Source organism: Corvus kubaryi, unplaced genomic scaffold (assembly GCF_017639235.1).
Source record: "Corvus kubaryi isolate FWS band 111438036 unplaced genomic scaffold, C.kubaryi_AGA036_p1.0 37357, whole genome shotgun sequence".
NCBI classification, from domain to species: domain Eukaryota; kingdom Metazoa; phylum Chordata; class Aves; order Passeriformes; family Corvidae; genus Corvus; species Corvus kubaryi.
Window position 1 is genome coordinate 11304379 of NW_024581117.1, and position 19675 is coordinate 11324053.

Here is a 19675-nt window from a genome sequence, read left to right on the forward strand (position 1 = left end):
GGTGACGGCAGGAAGGAGCGGGGGCAAATGGCGGAGAGATGGTCCCGGGGCCCGTCCCGAGCGCGGCGATAATCCCGGCGCGGAGGAAGCGGCGCCGGAGGAGGCGGCGCCGGGGTCCCTGACGCCCGCGACACTCCGGGAGGGTCCCGCTGCCGGAGAGGCGGAGGCGTCCCGCCGGCTAAGCGCCTTTCGCAGGCGGCGCATCGGCGGCCCGAACCCGCGGCCGGAGCCACATCGGCCGGGCCCACGCCCGGCACCCGCCGCCACCGCTGACGCCGAGGTGGGTGCCGGGTAAGGGGGCGGCGGGGGCTCTGCGGGCCGCGGAGCGGGCCCCGCACCCCGCGGGCAGGAGCCGCCGCGGCCACCGGCGCTGTCCCGCCTGGAGGGGCGTGTGGGGCCGCCGCCCCCGGCCCGCCGCGAAGTTGTGGGGCGGGAGTTCGCACGGGGGTGAAGTGCGGGCTGGGGCGGGGGGGGTGCGGCTCCGCGGGCTGCGTCGCCCGGCCGGGCCGCGGCTGCCCCGGGCACTTGTGTAATGTGGGCCGGTGGTGCGGCGGGGCGGGGGAGGCGGCCGGGCGGGAAGGGAAATGACATCAGGGAGCGGTGGGGTGACCCGGTTCCGCTCGCACCCCCCCGCCGCAGGGGGAGGGAGAAAAAAAGAAACTGTCACCGTGGGATTTCATCAGCTCCTTCTGCCTCCGTGCATTTAACCTATTTTTCTTGTCTTTGATTATGTAAGAGGAGCGGTGTAGAGAGGAGCGATGAGTAGGGGTGGCTGATGGGCTTCCTGGGGAATTACCGGGTTTTTTGTCTCCAGCTGATCCGCCGAGTTAGCGCTGGGAAATGCGGGAGACCTGTGTTTCGGGTTTTTACTTGTATTTACATTGCTTGCACTGCTCCAAATGGTGCAGCACAATGCAGGAGAGGGAGGCAGGGAGTGGAAACAGAGTGAAACTGACCAAGTGTTTTACTTCCCTCTGAGTGAAAAATCAAGAGGAAATTGTAAGTAAAGAGTAAAAATCTTGTTCTGTCCATGCTCTCATGTAAGGAGGCATCTCTTTATGTCTTTAAATTTCATCTCAATCTAAGATACAAGTTTATAGCATGGCATATTTGTATTTTCCTTATACTGGTCTTTTAACCTATGCACATCATACTGAGTATTAATTTGGGTTTTGATATTTTGATTTAAAACTTCTAATGAGATGGTCTTAATTTTAAAATTTATAAATAGGAAAATGGGGTTCTACTTTCTGAAAATGAACTCCTCTTGACTGCAGGAATCTTCTCTTTGGGACTACAAACCATAATTTAAATCTGTCGTTATCTTTACATAGGCTGGAAATGTGGTGTCAAAAATACTTGGAGAACTTCTTATAATGCTTATTATAAGTTATATTTATTTGAGTCTTGAGGATTTAGGGGAGGAAAATGTGCTGGGGTGAGTGAGGTAGTTTCTTCTTTCCTGTAAATTTTATAGAAACAACATGAGATATTAATAAATATTTTACTTTAGCTTCTATCTCTCAAAAACTCGGCCTTTCTGGTCTAAAATATTTTGGTTACTATTACAAATATTTACAAGCATCAGCAAAGTAAAACTGGTAATTTAGATTTAGTTTGCTGTTTGCTTTCTCAAGTATGTGTAGATAAAAAATAGAAAATTTGAGCTACCTACAGGGGAGGAAAAAAGAAGTTTGGCAGTGATGTGCGTGGGGAAAAGAGGAGATGGGGTTAAAGAGCGCTGTCTGCTAGGAGCAGCCAGGAGCCCTCTGCATAGTGGGCTTTTGCAGCAGAGTTCTGCTCTGTAGCTAAGCACTTGCCTTTACCTTCCTTTGGCTGGACTGCTGGGGAGAAGAGCCTTTCCCAAAGTGGGTGGTCTGTCACTCTTCTGCATTGCATTACCATCTACCTGGTAAACTTCTAAAGTTCAAATTTGATCATTTTAATTCACTTAAAATTTTCTTCATGGATTTTCTCCCCATGAATTGCTTAGTTTGTATGATAAATGAAGGTTGGTCTGGTCTAATAGAGGGAGACTATTATTAGTGAGACAGTCTTGCTAGAATGAAGTGATAGAGGGACATTTCTGGAAAGCGGTCCGGCAATTTTGGCAGAAGCAAGACTGGCACTTCAGGTTGAGAGACTGTGACTCTTGAGATGAAAACTAAAATAGGGAAGACAGTATACCACATATTCAGGGGAATAATAATAAAAACAGTTGCATTGAACAAATAGGTCATGAAAAGTTCAATAAAAATTGTTTTAACTGCCATTTTTCATATACTTTATATAAAGTTAGTTAACACTTTAAAAGTTAGATTTATTTGGTTCTTTAGCTTAAATAACTCTTTGTCTTTTTAAGCACACTTTTTTCCAGGATGAGAGGAATTTAAGAGAGAAAGATGGGCTTGATTAGATTCAGGCTGACTGTAAGGAATTGCAATTTCCTATCTGTGTTTGGGCCAAAAAGAGAGAAACAGTGGTTCACAAAACAGATATGAGGGTTTGGGGTTTATGTTGTCATTTGTCTGGTAGTTGAACTATGTGTTTTGGGTAAAAGACCCCCAGGTGGCCTGTCTTCCTTCTTGGTTTAAACAAAAGTAGAAGACACATGCAAGGAGCTCTTAAATGTGTTCCTGTTTAATCTGTTAATTTTAAACTTCTGCTTTTCCAAGCGAGCTATCTGTGAGGTGGCTGTGCTCATAAGGGCCAGTGAACAGTAATGGCTTACACTGGCCTGCTTAGGGTGTCCGCCATGTTCTTAGAAATCGATTGAGCAGTTCCTCTGTTCCTGCCCCTTGATGAGTCAGATTTAGTCCTGGGGGATTGCTGCGCACCCGTCCTGACCAGGACTGATGCAGATGGCAAAAACCACATCATGTTATCAAGTAAAACACTTGCTAAGTGAGTCTGAGTGTGAGAGGAGAACATGGGATGGATTTGTCATCATTCTGATTAGTTAGTATTTAAAATATATCTACAGCAACTTGAAATATTCTGGCAGTTTTTGTATTTAACTGGCAAGAGGTTTTTAATGCTGTGCTCTAGGGGGGACCTGCATGTTCATATGTGGTGAAAATACTGCCGAGTTGTTTCGTGAAGTCTCAAGACAGTGCTTTCTATACTTGTAAATATAACATTAAAGCAAAGCAATGCCATTCTTAGCAGACTTCTCCTAAGGATCCATTGTGCCATTGGTTTATAAATGTGCAAGCAACTGAATTTTGATTTATTTTAGTGGATGGTTAATGCAGAAACTTTTGCCATAATGACAGTCACATGTGAATGAGTGAGTCTGGAAAGAAGCAGATGATGGATCTGTTGCTTGTGTGGAATGTACATGCCTGTTGCTTGTTGGCCTGGTAAAGGGTGGAAGTAACAATCATTTGTACTAGAAGGTTGGTGAATTGATGTTTCTGCTTTCTTTCACAACAGAGAATATGAAACAGGAGCCAAAATGACATCCCGATTTGGAAAGACCTACAGCCGGAAAGGGGGAAATGGCAGTTCCAAGTTTGATGAAGTATTTTCCAACAAACGGACCACCCTTAGTACAAAATGGGGAGAAACCACCTTCATGGCCAAATTAGGACAGAAGAGGCCCAGTGTCAAACCAGATATTTCCGAAGTTCCTAAAAAACCCAAAGTTGAAGATGAAGTAATGGAGGATCCATTTGGATTTGACAGCGATGAAGAATCTCTTCCTGTGTCTTCAAAGAATGTGTCACAGGCTAAAAGCTCCTCTCAGCTGGAACCGGGTGAAGCTGCTCAGTCTGAGGACTTCTCTCCTCTACTTGAAGCAAACAGCAGAATTAATCAGCCAGACAGTGGAGAAAATGTTGCATCCAGTAAGTGCATACCTTTTGACAATACTGTCCCTCTCTTGAAAGAAAAGAGCACAAGCAGAAGTGTGGAAGATGGAGAGTGCAAGGGCAGTAGTGCTAAACTTGTAACTGCAGGTACGTTTGCTCAGCTGTCCATGTACTTCTGTATTCCTCTGATTTTTGCTAATCTCCCTTTAGACTGTGTGTTTTCTAGGGATTGTTAGGTGTTCTAATAAAACTGTGGGGCAATTCTTAATTGTAAACAATTGTAGAGGATACTCTGTTTAACTAAAAGCACTCAGAAGCATTCTGCATTTTACACACAGGTCTGAGGTCTTTGGCTCTGTAATCCGTGTGTCTGCAGATCGAGATACAGGGCTTTAGATTCAGTGCAGTATGTTGGTCCACTTAGTCCAGTTATTCTTTAAAACTGAATAATAATATTCCTTTTCTAAAATTGCTGAGTGCCGTTGTGGTTTTTAAACACGTATTTTGAATAGTGATGAGTTAGTGGTAATAGAATGCTTTAATTTATTGTGGGTGTGTGTTTACTGCCAGGTAGGTGCAGATACAGCTTAGAACATGCTTTGTTTCGTTGTTTGGGTGGAAAAAGTAGGTTTCTGAACTTCAGCTGCACAAACATTTTTTTGTTTGTCATTAGCACAACTATATCAATATGTACATAAAAAACTTCAGACCTGTGAAACTGAATTCTGTCAGACTTCTTTGTGGAGGTGTTTTTGGGCTCTGGAGTGTTTGTAAGGTATCTTAATGCTTTTCAGAGGGGAGTTTCCAGGGCCCATAGAGCTGAACATCACTGTAATTTTCTTCAAGTCGTTCTTGGAAAAGATCAGATGTTATATCTCATGAGAGGTTTTTGTATAACGGGCTGATTAAACCACAGCTTCTACAATTGGGTAGAAGATCACATTAGATGCCTAGATGAAGATGACACCTACTGACTTGCTCTGGGTTATCAAAATCAATTTTAATGAGAAGAACTTACATAACTTTCATTTCTCAAATACAGTAAACCCTAGGATCAGAAACTTGAGTGGAGTTGTTCAGTTGTAATGCAGTTAACAAGAAGATACCAAATGGTAGAAGATGGGCACAGTTCAGTTATTTGTAATACATGTGTTAGGGATCTAATTCAAGAAAACCCAGGAAATGCTGATTTGAGCTGTAGTTTGACAGACACATTGGTGGGATGGGTAGTTGTCTTTTGATCTTATTTTTGCTGCTAAAATATTTCTTGTTTTCATATGATTTTCAGCAGCTGTTTCTAACTATGATTCATCTTCACTCTGGAAATAAAATTTATGGGATTTTAAAGTTTGAATATAGTTTTCATGAGAAGTGGAATAAGTTCATCACCCAGTATTTGGTAGGAGAAGAAATAGTAATGAGTTTCCTTGGTTGTTAATGAGAGATTGTAGTAGAACAGGTTTTATAGTGAAATGGTTTCCTTGTAGACAACCTTTGTCAGAACAGTATTTTTCAGGTTGGAAAAGAAAGTGAGAGAGCAGTGGGAAGAAAATGTGAAAGAGCTCTGAAAATTCATAATGCGTGAAAGGCCAAGAGAAACAGACTTTCAGCAGTTGCATTGGTACTTCCTGCTTCCAGTCCTGTGGAAAATAATACAATATTTAGCACAGAAAAACTCACTAATTTGATGCTTATTTAAATTCTAGAACTCCTTGCTAGACAATACTATGTATATCATAAATACACAGCTCTGAACAGAAGGAAGCTGATGCATCTTGGTGGATAAGCCCATCCAGCTTTTTAATGTGGTGGTGGTCTGGATGCTGAGGGGGAGGTTACTTAAACAACAGTTTACTGAAGGAATTCTATTCCTGCAGGATTCTCTGAATTGTTACTGATTGCAGTTGAGCCAGAAGTACAAGGTGGATCTTGATGTGATGGTTCTGTTCTTTCAGACTCTGACTACATTCTGTTGACACCCAGTCAAATGAAGATAAAAACCCTTTCAGTATCTTTCTTCAGAAGTGAAATTCAGCTGAGAATGCATCTTTGCAGAACGTGCTAGGAGGGTCTTTGGTTTCCTTACCCTTATTTGAAGACTGCAGTCTTGGTGATAGTGTTTCTTTTTGTCAGTTAGTGTAAATAAAACTTGGATGGTTTAAGGTGCTGTTATGCTTGTGTGTAAACTGATCCAAAATAAATAAAAGTTGTCTCAACGTTGCTCGGCACACTGAGCAATTAGAGATAGTGGTATATAGTCAGCCAGTGTAAATGTAGGTACTTCAAAGGCTTTTTTGTTGTAGTGACTGTTGCGTAAAGTTTGATGGGGAGGCTCTTTCAAAACTACAGAGAGTTAATTTGATTGATTTGGGGTAGGGTTCTGGAGGAAGACGGGACTTGGGAGGAGTGTTATAGTGTATTACCCACGTCAGCTGCTTACATGTCCTCGCCCTCCCTGTAATAATTTTACCCTTCCTGGTGACTCTTGAACTCTGCCAGGCTTAACCAGATTTGTCCAAAGGGCTTATAGATTCTTGAGACGGCAAGCTTGACTATTCCTGATGAGGAAAGAAAGGGTTGGGGGCTGGGAGGGGAAGCAGGCAGGTAGAAGAATGTTGATATTCCCAGAGTAAGGGGGACTGCAATGTGAGCTCAACCTTAACCTGCGTAACAGCACTGTATCTCTGGGTGTGGGAAGCTAGGCTGTGTTGGTACTGATGTTGAAGAAAGTGTTTGTTAATTTGTTTTAAAGTGCAGTTTCCTAGTCCTTGTCCTCATACTGTCTAGACAGTGCATGAACGAAGGTCTCAGGACTCCCAGAGAGTGTGAGCCATCATGGTATCTTAATTCTTAACCTAGGTAGGATAATGCTGAGAATTAGACTGAGTTGAAAAATGTGACTTACCACGGCTATGCACAGACTGAGAGGTACAGTGAGTTCTGCTCCAGTTGTACTATCCTGCCTCAGTGGCCATTCCTTTAGGCATTAAAATGAAGATGATGCCTTGTCAGTTAATTTTAGCTAATGTTTGGTATTAAAAAGCAGTTGATTTTGGGGTTTGTTTTAGTAGTTGTGCAGCCATGTAACACAGTTGAGGATCTGTATCTTTTGTTTAAAATGGTAGAACTTACTGGTCTTCCTTTTTTTTTTAATAGCCGTCAGCTAGTGCTTGTACCAATCTCATTGTAAAGGCTTTGAGAAGCTCTTAATGTGGAAAGCTTCTCATAATCTTACCCTAATGTTGCTTGATCAAGACTTAATGCTGTCTGAAGAGTGTCTGTGAGTAATCCTGTATGTAGCAGGTAATTTACAGATAGGGGTTTAGGTAAATTTGAAATAATGAAGGACTCTTCAGTATTAATAGTTACTGTTAGGTTATCTTTGTGAAGGTAGGGAGAACTTGGTAGCTGGAAAGTAAGTTGTGTCATTAGAAAAATATCACACTGGTAATTCATATAAAGCAAAAATGCAGCTACCTCATTAGAAAATGAGGTTTTTATGAGAGAGTCTTACAGTAGGGTAAGGTGAAAACCTTCAGAACAATATTTGGATTTTTGAAACAGTCTGGTGGGATTATTTTTTTTTCATGACTGTTAAATTTACTCTTCAAGGCATAAACCCAAATAGTATTTCACACTATTTATCTGCACACAAGGTTTGATATAAAAGCATGGACTTGCAGAGCAAATTTTCTAAGTTTGCTCTTTTAGAATATTTGTTAGCTTGTAGGTTGAATTTAATTTTTCAGATGAAAATTAATGTCAAAGTTTGATGAATTTTAGGAGTTGGTATGGCATTTCATAATTATATTTGTGTATCACTGTGTTTCACTTTGGATAGTTACCTTGCCTACTCTGGATGTTTGAGTTTATGGAAATACTTCTGGCATTGTAGTGCAAGCTTGGATTTTGACTCTGGGTGCTGTGATGATCTGCTGGCTTTTGCTTTTGTGCACGGTGCTGAGCTCTGTAACTCAGGCCTTTGGAGGGTCTGGTCAAAGGGTTTGATGCTCTTCAACAGAGAAGGCATTTGGGTTGATAAATGTTTGTCATCTCTGCATACCTCATGTTCCTGTTCATGGAGTATGAGAGAATATTCCTTTTCTACATTTATTCTAAGTGAAAATATTAGGTATTTAATCATGCATTAATGGAGAAGTATTTCAATTGAGCATGGATTAAGTCTGGTTTGTTTTAGAGCCTATGAATTTATTTCTTGAAAATGTGTTTTGCTCGCTGTGGAGAAATAGAATGGCTTAAAATACCTTTCCAGACTACAGAACAGCGTAGGAATTGTGTCCCTTTCTGCTGTGTTGTGATGTTAAGTACAAATTTTGTGGTTATTGTGTCACCAGTGATCTCTGAGACTCTTTAAGATTAAAAGAACAAATTATTATTTTTTTGCCCCTTAACATTTAGGGCAATAATGAAAACAGCTATTCCTCATCTTGCCATTTGTTACTGTGTACTGATATTCAAACAGGTTTTGTTCTGGCAGTAGTTTTGCTTTTAGTGCTGTAAGGGAGCATTTGTCTGTTGACTGCTCTTTGATTCTTTTGTTTTCCTGGGTAGTTCTTAATGCCCTCATTTTTCACTTGGGACCAGTGCACTTACAGGTAGCAAATCAAAATGGCAAGTGCAGTTCTTCTTGTGCTTATGCAGGAGCAAAGGGCTGTGGCTGTGCTCAACTACTTCTTGGCCCAGGATGCAGAATCTAGTTGTGGTTGGTTGCTGGAAAAGCACAGAGAGTGCAGAGTAAATGCAGAAAATGGATGCACTTGAGAAAGGAGATGGTTTGTCATCGAGTCTTCCTGACATATTATCCTGATAGTACCCTTAGTGACTCTGTGCAAAGCCTCTGCATCCTGATTATGTGGGTGGGGAGCCCTGTCTTTAGAGTTAAGTTTCAACTTCCCAAATGCAGATTTGTTACATAATTGCATTTGGCCCCCAGATTCGTCAGGGTATTCCTTTCAAATTGCTCTAAAACTTCTGTTTTGTGTTTAACACTGACATGGACATTTAAGATAATAGTTAGGCTGGAGTAGTATCTTTTTTCCTCTGCAGAGTTTTGGAATGTAAGTTATTTACTTTGTGAGAAAGAATTCCAGTTTAGTCATTTTCTGTCCAAACATGGAGCAGAGTTGGGGGAACCTGAATGAGGTCTGAGCATTTGGCAGTCTTAGGAGACAGCTGGCAGCAGCCATGATTAAAAAGGGCTGCAGCTGTGCTCTGGCTGGGTCAAAGCATTAAGAAACTGATAGCAGAGAAGGGGAAAGGTCTGCCAGAAAATATGTGTGCCCGCAGAATTTCAGTGTTACGAGGTTTGTTTGGATGGCAGTAGTTATGATGGGTATGCAGATAGCTGGGGTTTGTCCACAGCTCCTCTCTTCTTTAGTTGCTTTTTGGTAAGTTTTCCCCTTTTGAAGATACTCCTTTCCCCCTGCATACAGAGTTTTCTTACTGTGTCGGTAGCACATGTTCAAACTGGTGTGATTATTGTTTTGGTTTTTTTTCCTCTGATACTTCTGTGGTGGTGGCTTGTTGGTTTTTTTTCCTGGGGTGTTTTTCAAAAGTCTGAAATGATTGAAATTCTGTTTAACTCTCAGTGTTTATACTTGTTTGCTAAAATGGCAATACAGAAAAAAGACCCCAGTGTTTAGGAAAGAATCTGATCTCTGCAACATATTTTTCCTAATGACAGGGCAGTTCATACTATGTATGTCCATGTACAGAGTACATGAAACTTTTTTCCCTTAATCTGTAATTGCCCTTTCCTATACAACAGTGAATTTTGCGATCCATACTTCTAAAATCATTCTTTCTTCATGGACTTGTACGATGAGCAGTTAGTTTTTAAAAGGTCATACTTTTGACTGCTGCTTAGTTTTCATGTTTAAGAAGCTGAAATAACTTTGCATTCAAAACAGTTGGTCAGTGCTTGTGGAAGAAAAAACCCTGTAAGGTGCATGCCTCTCAAGTGGGCCAAAGCATGCAGGCAAGCAGAAACCAGTTGGTAAGGAAGCCATTTCAGACTCAAACTGCTGAGGTCTTATTAACTGGATAGAAAATGTTCTTCAAGTTCAAACTTGGCTCATACTGCCTTTTAAGAAACTGCTACTGTATTTATTAAAGGTTTTTGACATACTCATGAGTACTGTCTTAATTCAAACTGACTTAGCCTAAGTATACATTTGTTTTGACAATTTTTAATGCTGCTGTGTTATTATATGCTTTGTTTTTTTTCCATAGCAGCTCATCCTAGAAAAGTTAGTGAAAACAAGTGTTTCTGGCGTGTGTGAGCCCCTCGTGTTGCCCATGACACTTAGTAGTGGTTAATTCCTGGCTTTTTCCTGTTGCTCTGAGCAACAGATGCCCTTCTGAGCGTGGAGTGAGGAGGAATGTGTCTTCATTGGACTTACCACGAGAGGTGAACACATGTCAGACTGACAACTCTTGTACTACAAAGTGCAGCAGTTCTTCTGCCCATTGTGTTTTTCCTCCTGAGGGTTTGCTGGGAAGGCAGTTGTGCTGAGCACACTGTGCTTGGTTTGGCCAGGTACACATGTACAGATTGATAAGAAGGTGGTATTGAGGGATGCAGTGACTTAAGGTACAATGAAAGATGAGAGATACAAGAATATCTAGTGATTGCTAGCCAAAGAACTAGAAGAGGAAGGGGTAAGACAGTATGTTGTTACTTCAAAAACCATCTGTCATACCATTAAAAATATTGCCTGAGATAAAGGCAAGGGATTAGTTCAGTGAATGTTTTCTGAACAAGAGGGAAGGTGGCCGTGTCAGCTTTGCATCCCTGTGAAAGGCTTCCACTTCCATTTAAATACAGGGACTTTTTAGAAAGTTGTACACTGGCTGTCAAGTGTACCAGCGTGACACAACTTCTCAGAATGCCTCCTGGTCATGCATCTTCCCAGTGGAAAAAAGTATGTGAGGAATTATTTGTATGGCAGAAACAGGGTGCAGGGTTAGAAGCAATAATGCAGTGGGTAGGGTTCAGCCATTCCCGGGCCCGAGCCACAGCACTGGGGGTGTCGTGCCAGCAGTACATTCTGAAAACATGAAAATCTTGCTAGGCTTGGGCAGTGAAAATAATGGTCTAGTGGAGATGCTGAACAGTGTGTTATCAGACTGACAGGCTGCATCCAGGTGATTTGAGAGAAGGTGTCTAATGTATCTTCTGCCTTATGTTTAGAAGAATAGCTACCTGAAACAAAGACATGGTGTCACTGAGAACTTAGTTAAGACTATGTAGGAAACGAATTAATTTTTTTCATATAAATTGCCTTAGAATTTTGATATTTAGGGTGCTGGAAAGGAAACAAGACAAGCAAATGATTCTTAAGGAAAATAGTGCTGTCGCGGCAGTAAATTAATTCCCATCACTTTAGGGTTTTCTGTGAATCTTTTTCTGCAAAAGAAGGTGCCACCTAAAACATCTGCAGAGTCATACAATGTCTGTCCCACCTGCATGCAGACTTGTTGGGAATTCATTTTGATTCATAGATAGTAAAGAACCAGAATTACTTAAGAATTTGTAGTCATAGCTATGGATGTGGTTCTACAGTTTTAGCTATTTTAGATATGTCAATGATGAAACTGGTCTTGGGAGTCTAATCTTCTGAGACTCTTATGCTTCCTGCCTTCTGTTCATACCTGCTATCAGGCACTGCTTTTCAAGATGTCATAGGCATCAATGGATACTGACCAATTCAAATAAATTTTGCCCATTTCATAAATAGTGTATTTTATATCCATAGGCTTTTTTTTCCTGAGTTTCCAAGTTCTTCAGTCATAGACAGAAAATGGAGCAAAGGAGTTTAGTCTGTAACTTTTCTCCTTACCAATCAAAACATTTCATTTCCAATGCATAATGAAATTTGTTTCCTAATTTGGAAAAAAGCATAACTTCTTTGCAGTTCCTGGTTTTCTGATCAAACCAGAGATGACATTGTGTGTGTCTCAGTTGGACTCTCTTCCTGGAAATGAGAGATGTGATGCAAGGACCTGATAAAGATTTCTTTTCCTTTGGCCTGGTCAGCTGCAAGGTGCAGAGTGAAGTGATGTAGCTTTATGCTTGAGACCGTTGGTGATGATGTAATGGAGCCATAATAAATATTTCCGAGTGCTCAGGGACATCAGGCAGAGCAGTAGCTCAAAATGAGCTTAACAGACTGTTCCCTCCATCCTGTGTCAGTGATCCGTTCATGAGCTGTAGCCTGTTAATTGTGTGTGCCCTCAGTAGCTGCAGGGCTCTGAAGGCCTTGCATACAATTTTTGTGGGTTTAATCTTACTGCCTTCTTTTTCTTGATGTTTTGTTTTCTTGCCACCACATCTTGGTGTCTATTGGAAGAGAAATCAAGAAGAATGTAAAATTGGCATCATGCCACCTGCCTGCTCTCAAGATTTCATTTCTTCTGATTACCTTTAATATTTGCAGTGAATTATGTGCACTGTGGCCAATACTAAAAGAAACCTAGTTTAAGATTGTAGATTTGTTTCCTGTGAATATTAATCATGTTTCTCTCAGTATTAAAGTGAAGGCTTGTACAGCTACTTACGCAGCAGTGAAGGAGCATAAGAGTTCATGCTGCAAAGGCTATAGAAAGGCAGGTGCCTTTTGTTTATAGCTTGGAGGATACTTTGCTTAGCTTTAATTACAAATTGCTAGAAATGACAGAAAACTAACCCAAAGTTCAAGTTAGTGGGGCTAACATGTAACACTGGCAACTGGTCCATGAGTACATAGGAAAAAGTAAGCATTTATTTTGCGTATATGGTATTTTGACCTTGTGGCATGGTTTTTTAGCGTACCAAGCCTAATATTGATTGTCCTTTTGTGTTCTTCAGTTTCCTACTAACATTTGTGCTATTCAACTGGTTTTGATTAAACTCAGAGTGGTAAAAGAGAGATCTCAAAGACACAGTGCTGTTTCAGGTGTCATCGGTGCCCTTGCCTCTGTGTTGCCTGCATGGTGGCAAGGCAGACGAGGTTTTAGCTGGGTCCCTAATCCCTGGGGAGGCAGCAGCGAGGGGCCGAGCCGGCACATGGAGCTGGCACATGTCGCGGTGCGTGATCCGCAGCGGGTGCTCTCCCCTCCCCGGCCACACCGGCCGCTGTTAAGGAGGCTGCGTGAGCTCATGGCTGAGTTGTAGGGCAGCTTTGCCCTGTGAGCCCCGAATCTGTTCAGGATAGAAATTTACAGTAGGAGACATTGTTTTCACAGCCCAAGATCCTGCTCTGTGCTCCAAGTAACTTAAAAACAGCAAATAAAGTTCTGCAGCTCTACCACTGAATTGTTAACAAAAGCATATAATGTTTGACTGTAGGTAATTAGTGTTAGATTGTTAATGATGATTTGGTTTTTATGGAGCTGAAAATTATGTTTTCAGACTTGGAGCCCAGTAACTTAGTCTTGTAAGTTAAATGGAAATGAAAGAAAAGTGAGACTGGGACTAGGCTGGAGGATAGATGGACTATGGTTGCTTGGTTTTCTTGCCTGGAAGAGTATTTGATTTCCTAAAGGATTACTTTGTTTTGGGTTCCATTTTGGTATATGCTATGCCTGAAGGATCAGGGTATGAATTGTTAACTCTTACAGCTTCAGTATTTGGTGGAGAGAGTGTTTTATCTTTTCTCCAAACTTCAGTGTTTCCTCGTCAAGTAAGAAGTCTCTGTCAAACTTTAATTGTTATAGGTACTTAAAGAAAAAATTAAGTTGAAATATGAGACATTTTAATGTCAGAATTTTCAGATGTTGAGCTGAAGGATGTAGGTTTCTTATGTCTAAAAAAATTAATTTCTCTTTTTTTTAAAAAAAGTGGGGTTTAAGTCTAGAATTGCATTCATCATTTTGTCCATGATCTTAAAAATGAAAAGGAAGGAGGTAGTACCACTGGCTACTTGCAGTAGTCATGAGGCATTTACTGTCTTTGTAGGATGTATAGAGTAACATTTGTTCCGTCTAAGACGTGAGTGCTTACAGTGTTTTTTAAAAATAAGCTAGGAACAGAATGTTACCTTTATATCCATCTAGTCTAATCTGTATAAGTAGAGACACATACTTGTTAAATGTTTAAAGGTTTGTTACTGAAAAAGCAGTGGGCTTTTGACAGCTCTTATATTCCTGCTGTTTGAATGTTTGCCTATATTGCCTTATATAAATTGAATATCTTGCATTGTCTGAACTTGAAATTTTGTCTCTAGGGGTAACTTTACCAAGGTTATTTGGAACAATAATTGTCATCACTTAAGTATAGTTTTACAGATTTGGTAATATGCATCTGTGTGTGTGTGAAAACATCTCATTGTGCTTGGTGGAAAGAGTGGGAGTTTTACTTGTTTGTTCTTGTTTTTTTTTTTTAATTCATCAGCAATGCTGAAGACACCTCTGTCTTGTTAAGTAGCATAAAATAAAGCACGAGGCGTGTATAAAGAGATATGTTTATCGCTTCACGTTTGATACTGACATACCAGTCATTTAGATTGGTTCTCTTATACTCTGGTAATTAAGTTTTAGAGATTTAAACAGAAAATAAATCATGATTACTGTAGAACATTGTTATGGTTCCTAGGTATATGGTGCTTTTACTTGGGATGGGGAGTTATATGCTGTTGCTGATTTTAATTACTTGGGACACTTATTCTGGTATTTGATCCCCAAAAGAGCCTAATTGCAGTTAAAAATGGGAGGAGATGTTCCATGCATCTCTTGGACTACAGAATATCTAGTAATTCACAGTTAGTTCCTTTACTCATACTTTTTTTCCTACAGTCATGCCAGCTTCTGCTGTAGTAGTTGCTACCAATAAATACTGTAATTTTTAAAATCAGAGTTATTTGAATTGCTGTTCCTGTACGCCTTTGGGCAATTAGGAAGTGATTAGCAGTGCTTTCTGGTATTGAAGGTTTGGGCTGACAGCTATTGACCCACTGATGAGGTGAGAACAGTGGCTTGACAAAGTACCCTTTGAGGAGGTATTCCTCTAAATGTCACGGCTTAGTTTTCCAGTAATGCATTGTGGTGATCCAGTTTTAAAGCCAAACTTTCTACCTGGTGTACACTAAACAGTTTAGTGGTTACATTTTCCATCAGCCTTGCTTATTACTGGAGATGGAAAAACCTCCCTGGTGCAGTTGCTAAGACTTTTGAAGTACTGTGTGTTTTTAAAATTTTGGTGCCCCAAAATGAAGGGGGAGGTTAACTGCCACTTTTTTGCTGTTTAGGAGTACCTTGGTGTGCTGTATTAAATTAGGAACTGAAAGGTAAAAATGAGATGCAACGCTTTGCTGATGCTTACGGAGTTTCCTCAGACAGCTTCAGGTTTTAAATTTAATTTGCGGTTTTTCACACCTAAGTGTTGTGGTAGTCTTCAGCTTCACAATAATATTAAACATATGGGAGAAAGGAACATACTGTACACTGTCAAACTCCCTCCTTGGTTACAGATTCATTTTGGTTGTTCCTCTTGGATTATCACAAGCATGAGATTGAAATGGGAATAACAGTATTACTTGTATAACATATTGATACGGAAAAAAACCCCCCGAGATTCCATCACTGAGATGGCAGGGTTAGGGTTCTGTGTTCTTTGAGGAATTTAGTTTTGAGTTTTGCATTTCATGTATTCTGTGAAAAGCTTTTTTTATTTCTACCTGAGTATGTATACTTCTGTGACAGACCTCAGCTGGACTCCCAGAAAACTTAGATGCAGTTTGTCAGGTATTACTTGTTCTGGTTCCCTGAGGAATTTTAGCAAGGATTAAACCAATTTCCTGCAAAACTGGATTTAGTAGCCATTTCTTTTACTAGAATTTTCAGTATCTTAAAGTTCTTCTATAAAACATATGTGCAAGGATGGCATTTAGATGATGCCATTTTTAATTTGAAAACAAGTGAGCCAAAGTCCCTGGAACAGTGCCAATGCTCGTTTCCCTTGTCAGGAGGTTGAAATCTTCTAGTCAGTGCTGTGCAACTTCTGTGCCACTTGGGTAAATGGAAGCTGATGAAATTTAATGTGGTCAGGATTAGTGCTGAAGAGATGCTTAAGCCTTCATTTTACGGATGAGTTTAGGAAGCCTTTGCTGCCTAAAAAATTTGAACCTTTGAGGTTGCATTCTGCCAGTGGAGCCCCTTTTATTACTGTAGTGTTCTGCATGTGTCTTCTATGCATGTTCTCTTCTAGCATTTCTGTTTTCACTTGGCCCTGTCCCAGTTGCTTCTGGGTCTCCAGTTTATCCCATCATGTGCTACTCTCCTATGCACCAGAGTCTTCTGCATTGTCAGACTTCTTATCTTGCTTCTCCTGGCTCAGGCAGCCATTCAGTGGCAGTAGTAACGGCAGGCACCTGGGTTCCTGTGCTTGGTGATACTGTCTCAGAAATTTCCAAGAAATTCTTAATTCCTGGAAATAACCCTCTTATATTGCTGGGTATCTCTGTGTGTGTGTGTGATGTCAACAGCAGAGGATGGCCAATGCAGTCACTATGAAACTCGGGTACCAAATCCACCAAGCTTTTGTTGGTATTCAGGGAAATGGTTTGCCCACCAGTTTAGAGGACAACAGGTGGAAGACTTAGTACTTGCATTACCTCCTGGCATTACTGTTGTGTGGATGTTGGTTGGCTGGAAACAAAAACTTACAAAAACTGACTTCTTAGAGTGGAACTTGTTCTGTTGGGCAGTGTAAGATGTGAGTGCAGCTATGGGTTGGAAAAGTGCAAGAATAATTTCTGGCAGCAGCTCTTCTTCAGAGATGCAGAAATTAATTGCAAAAACCTGAATTTCAGAAGTGTTATAATTAAAAATGGTGATGAGAATTGCATTTTCTCTATTTCTTTTGTAAGTCCAAATATTTTCATTTGAAGCAGCAAAATGCAGTGACAGTTGCTGAAGCTGTATGCCTTTTTGTTCAGGGTCCAAGAAGGAAATCATTTTCTTACATAGTGAGAAAATGTGTAGTTGTTCTTTATCTCTAATTATTCAGTGTAAGTCAATTGTGTGTGAAACTTCAGTAATTTGTCTTTTCTGAAAATTTCACCACAGAATTTCTCCTTTTTTATGTAATTTGCCTTGGTAAATAAGTGGTTGTATTTAGGGTTTACCACTGTCTTTTTCATGATGCACATATTTTCAGTGATGCTTAAAGTTATTTTTTCGGTAGAAATTTCAAGAAGACTTTATTATAGCAAAACCTTTAAACTGGAGGGCTTAAAAAATATAAACCAGGTGGATAAAGACCTCTAATTTTTTTTGTCAATGATCACTGAATATTTTTTGTTATATTGTGACTTTTCAAAGTTGCCCACATGGGTGACTATTTTTTTAGTATTTCATTTTAGTAATAAATACATCTTTTCTTGTAGATAAAATCCAGAACTTGAAAGAAGATAATGGGAACAGTCATTTAATCTATGACAATGCTGAAGAGAGTAATAAAACCAATGCTGAGACTACAGACACTTCTGGATGCAACACCGAAGCCAAGGACTTGCCTGATTCTTGGGACTCCCACGTGGGAAAAACAGCAGACTCTCCATCAGAAACATCTCAGACCAAGGGGCCACTAAGAACTCACTTGTATGAATGGGAGGATGAAACTGAAAACACCAGAACTGGAGAGTATATATTAGCTTTTGACAATGAACATCTCTCAGAGGTGAAGAGCAAGGATGAGGAGTGCGATAAAGAAGATAGTGAAAATCCAAAGGAAGCCATTAGTGAAGAACTCGTGCAAACTATTCCTAGGCCAAGCAACTGTAGGACATATTGTCGATCCAACAAAGCAAAACTGCAGGGGGCAACAAATTTTGACAAGCTAATGGATGGCACTAGTCAGTCTTTATCCAAAGCAAACAATGAGTCAAATAATGATGGTCTGAACCCAGGAAAAAAAGTTTCTTTAAATAGTGGGACCAGTTTTAGAGGGACGGTTGGACGGACTAGAGACTACACTGTTCTCCACCCATCTTGCTTGTCAGTTTGCAATGTCACCATCCAGGATACCATGGAGCGCATGGATGAATTCACCACAGCAGCCCCGACTGACCTGGGCGAAGCTGGGCGCCTAAGGAAAAAAGCAGACATTGCTACCACAAAAACTACAACCAGGTTCCGACCAAGCAATACCAAATCCAAGAAGGATGTCAAATTAGAATTTTTTGGGTTTGATGATCAAGACGAGGGAGGGGGAGATGAAGGCGCCTCTAGAAGTTCTGGGAGTTCCAATTACAAAATCAAGTACTTTGGGTTTGATGACTTAAGTGAAAGTGAGGACGAAGATGAAGAGTGGCAGGTAGCAGAAAGAAAGGCAAATAAAAAGCGAAGTAGAGCTGTACCATCTGCTTCCCTACAGTCAACCTCTGATGGCAATGAAAACTGTTCCCAGGATAGCCAGCTCAGTACTAATGCAGGTCAGTAGAACTCTTTTGGAATACATACGTGACATTTAATTTTAATTGACTTCGATATTTTGTTCTTTTTGCAGTGTACCTAGGATTTTGTCAAGCAAATTCCACTGGTTTGGAAATCTAACAGTTAAATTCACTTGAAATCTGGCAGTTAAACTCACTTCTCCTGTGGTCCTGTGTGGTGTTTCATGTCTCTCTTGAAGTGTGTTTTATGGCTCTTGATCTCTTGCCAGAGGCAGAGGGTTTTTTTCTTTTCAAACAGAAGATTCGTACCTTTTCGGTGTGTTGAGCATACAGTATCTATACCTGGAAGCAGGTATCGTCCCACAGAGCCTCCAGATCAACCCACAATTACAGAGCTGAGTGCACATATTTAAGTAGCTCTGAAGAAACGGGAAATACCTTTTTCTGCTTTTGAATGTGTTTTTAGGCAGTTTGAACCTTTTATCTGAGGATGCAAGACTCGAGGGAGAGGCTGTGGGGACCCGTGGAGTGCCAGTCAGATAACTGGCTTTGGGAGAGCCTCTGATATTTGTATTTCTGCTCTTGTTTTCAGTTTTTAGGTATCTCTCTCCTCTGTATAGGTTGGGGAGGTGTGTGTATGTGTACTCACACACATATATATGAGTAAAACTGTACACATGGCAGTTGCTGAGCAAATTCTGGTGGTTAAAATCCTTTGCAAAATGAGACTTGCTTGGTGGTTGGTTGGGTCCTGTTGGTGAGGAATAACTTTGGTGGCAGGTTGCTTTTAGCTCTTTTGCTTTGAAAAAGTCTAATGCCAAAGAATCACTTGTGTTGGAATAAATATTTCAAAACACTGCCACTGTTCTATGGAGCATTTTGGTCCTCCATTTTGGAGCATGAAGCATGAGAAGTTTTATCTGCTTACTGAAGTTGTTACATTTTAAGACTTGGGCAAGATGTATTTTATTATGATAGGGAGAGAGGGTTTCAATCTAGCCTTGCAAATGTTGGAGAAGCTGGGCTTTTTTTCCTACAAATAGCTTCTGCTAATATAATCCAGAAATAAAATTTCAGAGGAAAAAATGTTCATTTCTCTGTTCTAATTTTAGCTGTTTCTAAAACCAGAATTTTCTGTAAGCCTTTTGATCAAAAGTAAATGTCACTGCTTGGGTTTTTTTGTGGATTTGAAAGGAACAAATGGATACTGATGCTGTACGAGAAGATTGTGTTTTCAAACAAAAAAGACCATGATTTGTTTTCATAAAACTTAGTTACGATGAGTCACTTGGGTTCCAGCCTCTTTGGAAAATGGGTTTATCTTACAGGGCTGCTTAAGAAGTACTCTTAGTCCCTGTCTCTAATGAGTCTTTGTTCAGCCATTTATTCCAAGGGAAAAATTTGCTTGTGTAGTTAATGCAGCTGAGATGCTGACCCATCAAATAATCCTTTCAGCTGCTGTCCTCAGAA

General features: G+C 40.5%; 1 protein-coding gene across 6 annotated transcripts in view; it reads left to right on the plus strand.

Annotated features, from left to right (window-relative positions):
• Positions 1–19675, plus strand: part of WAPL (WAPL cohesin release factor) — a 138946-nt gene that overhangs the window by 73682 nt on the left and 45589 nt on the right. For 2 of the 6 annotated variants that reach the window (XM_042033258.1, XM_042033264.1), the window contains exons 1-3: positions 7–280; positions 3436–3959; positions 17198–18244. In XM_042033258.1, coding sequence (XP_041889192.1) covers positions 3458–3959; positions 17198–18244 — 1549 coding nt within the window. In that variant the 5' untranslated portion in view covers positions 7–280; positions 3436–3457. Of the gene's footprint in view, positions 1–6; positions 281–674; positions 1000–3435; positions 3960–17197; positions 18245–19675 lie in introns of those variants that run through there. The other 4 variants (XM_042033260.1, XM_042033262.1, XM_042033263.1 and 1 more) reach the window with 3 other exon arrangements.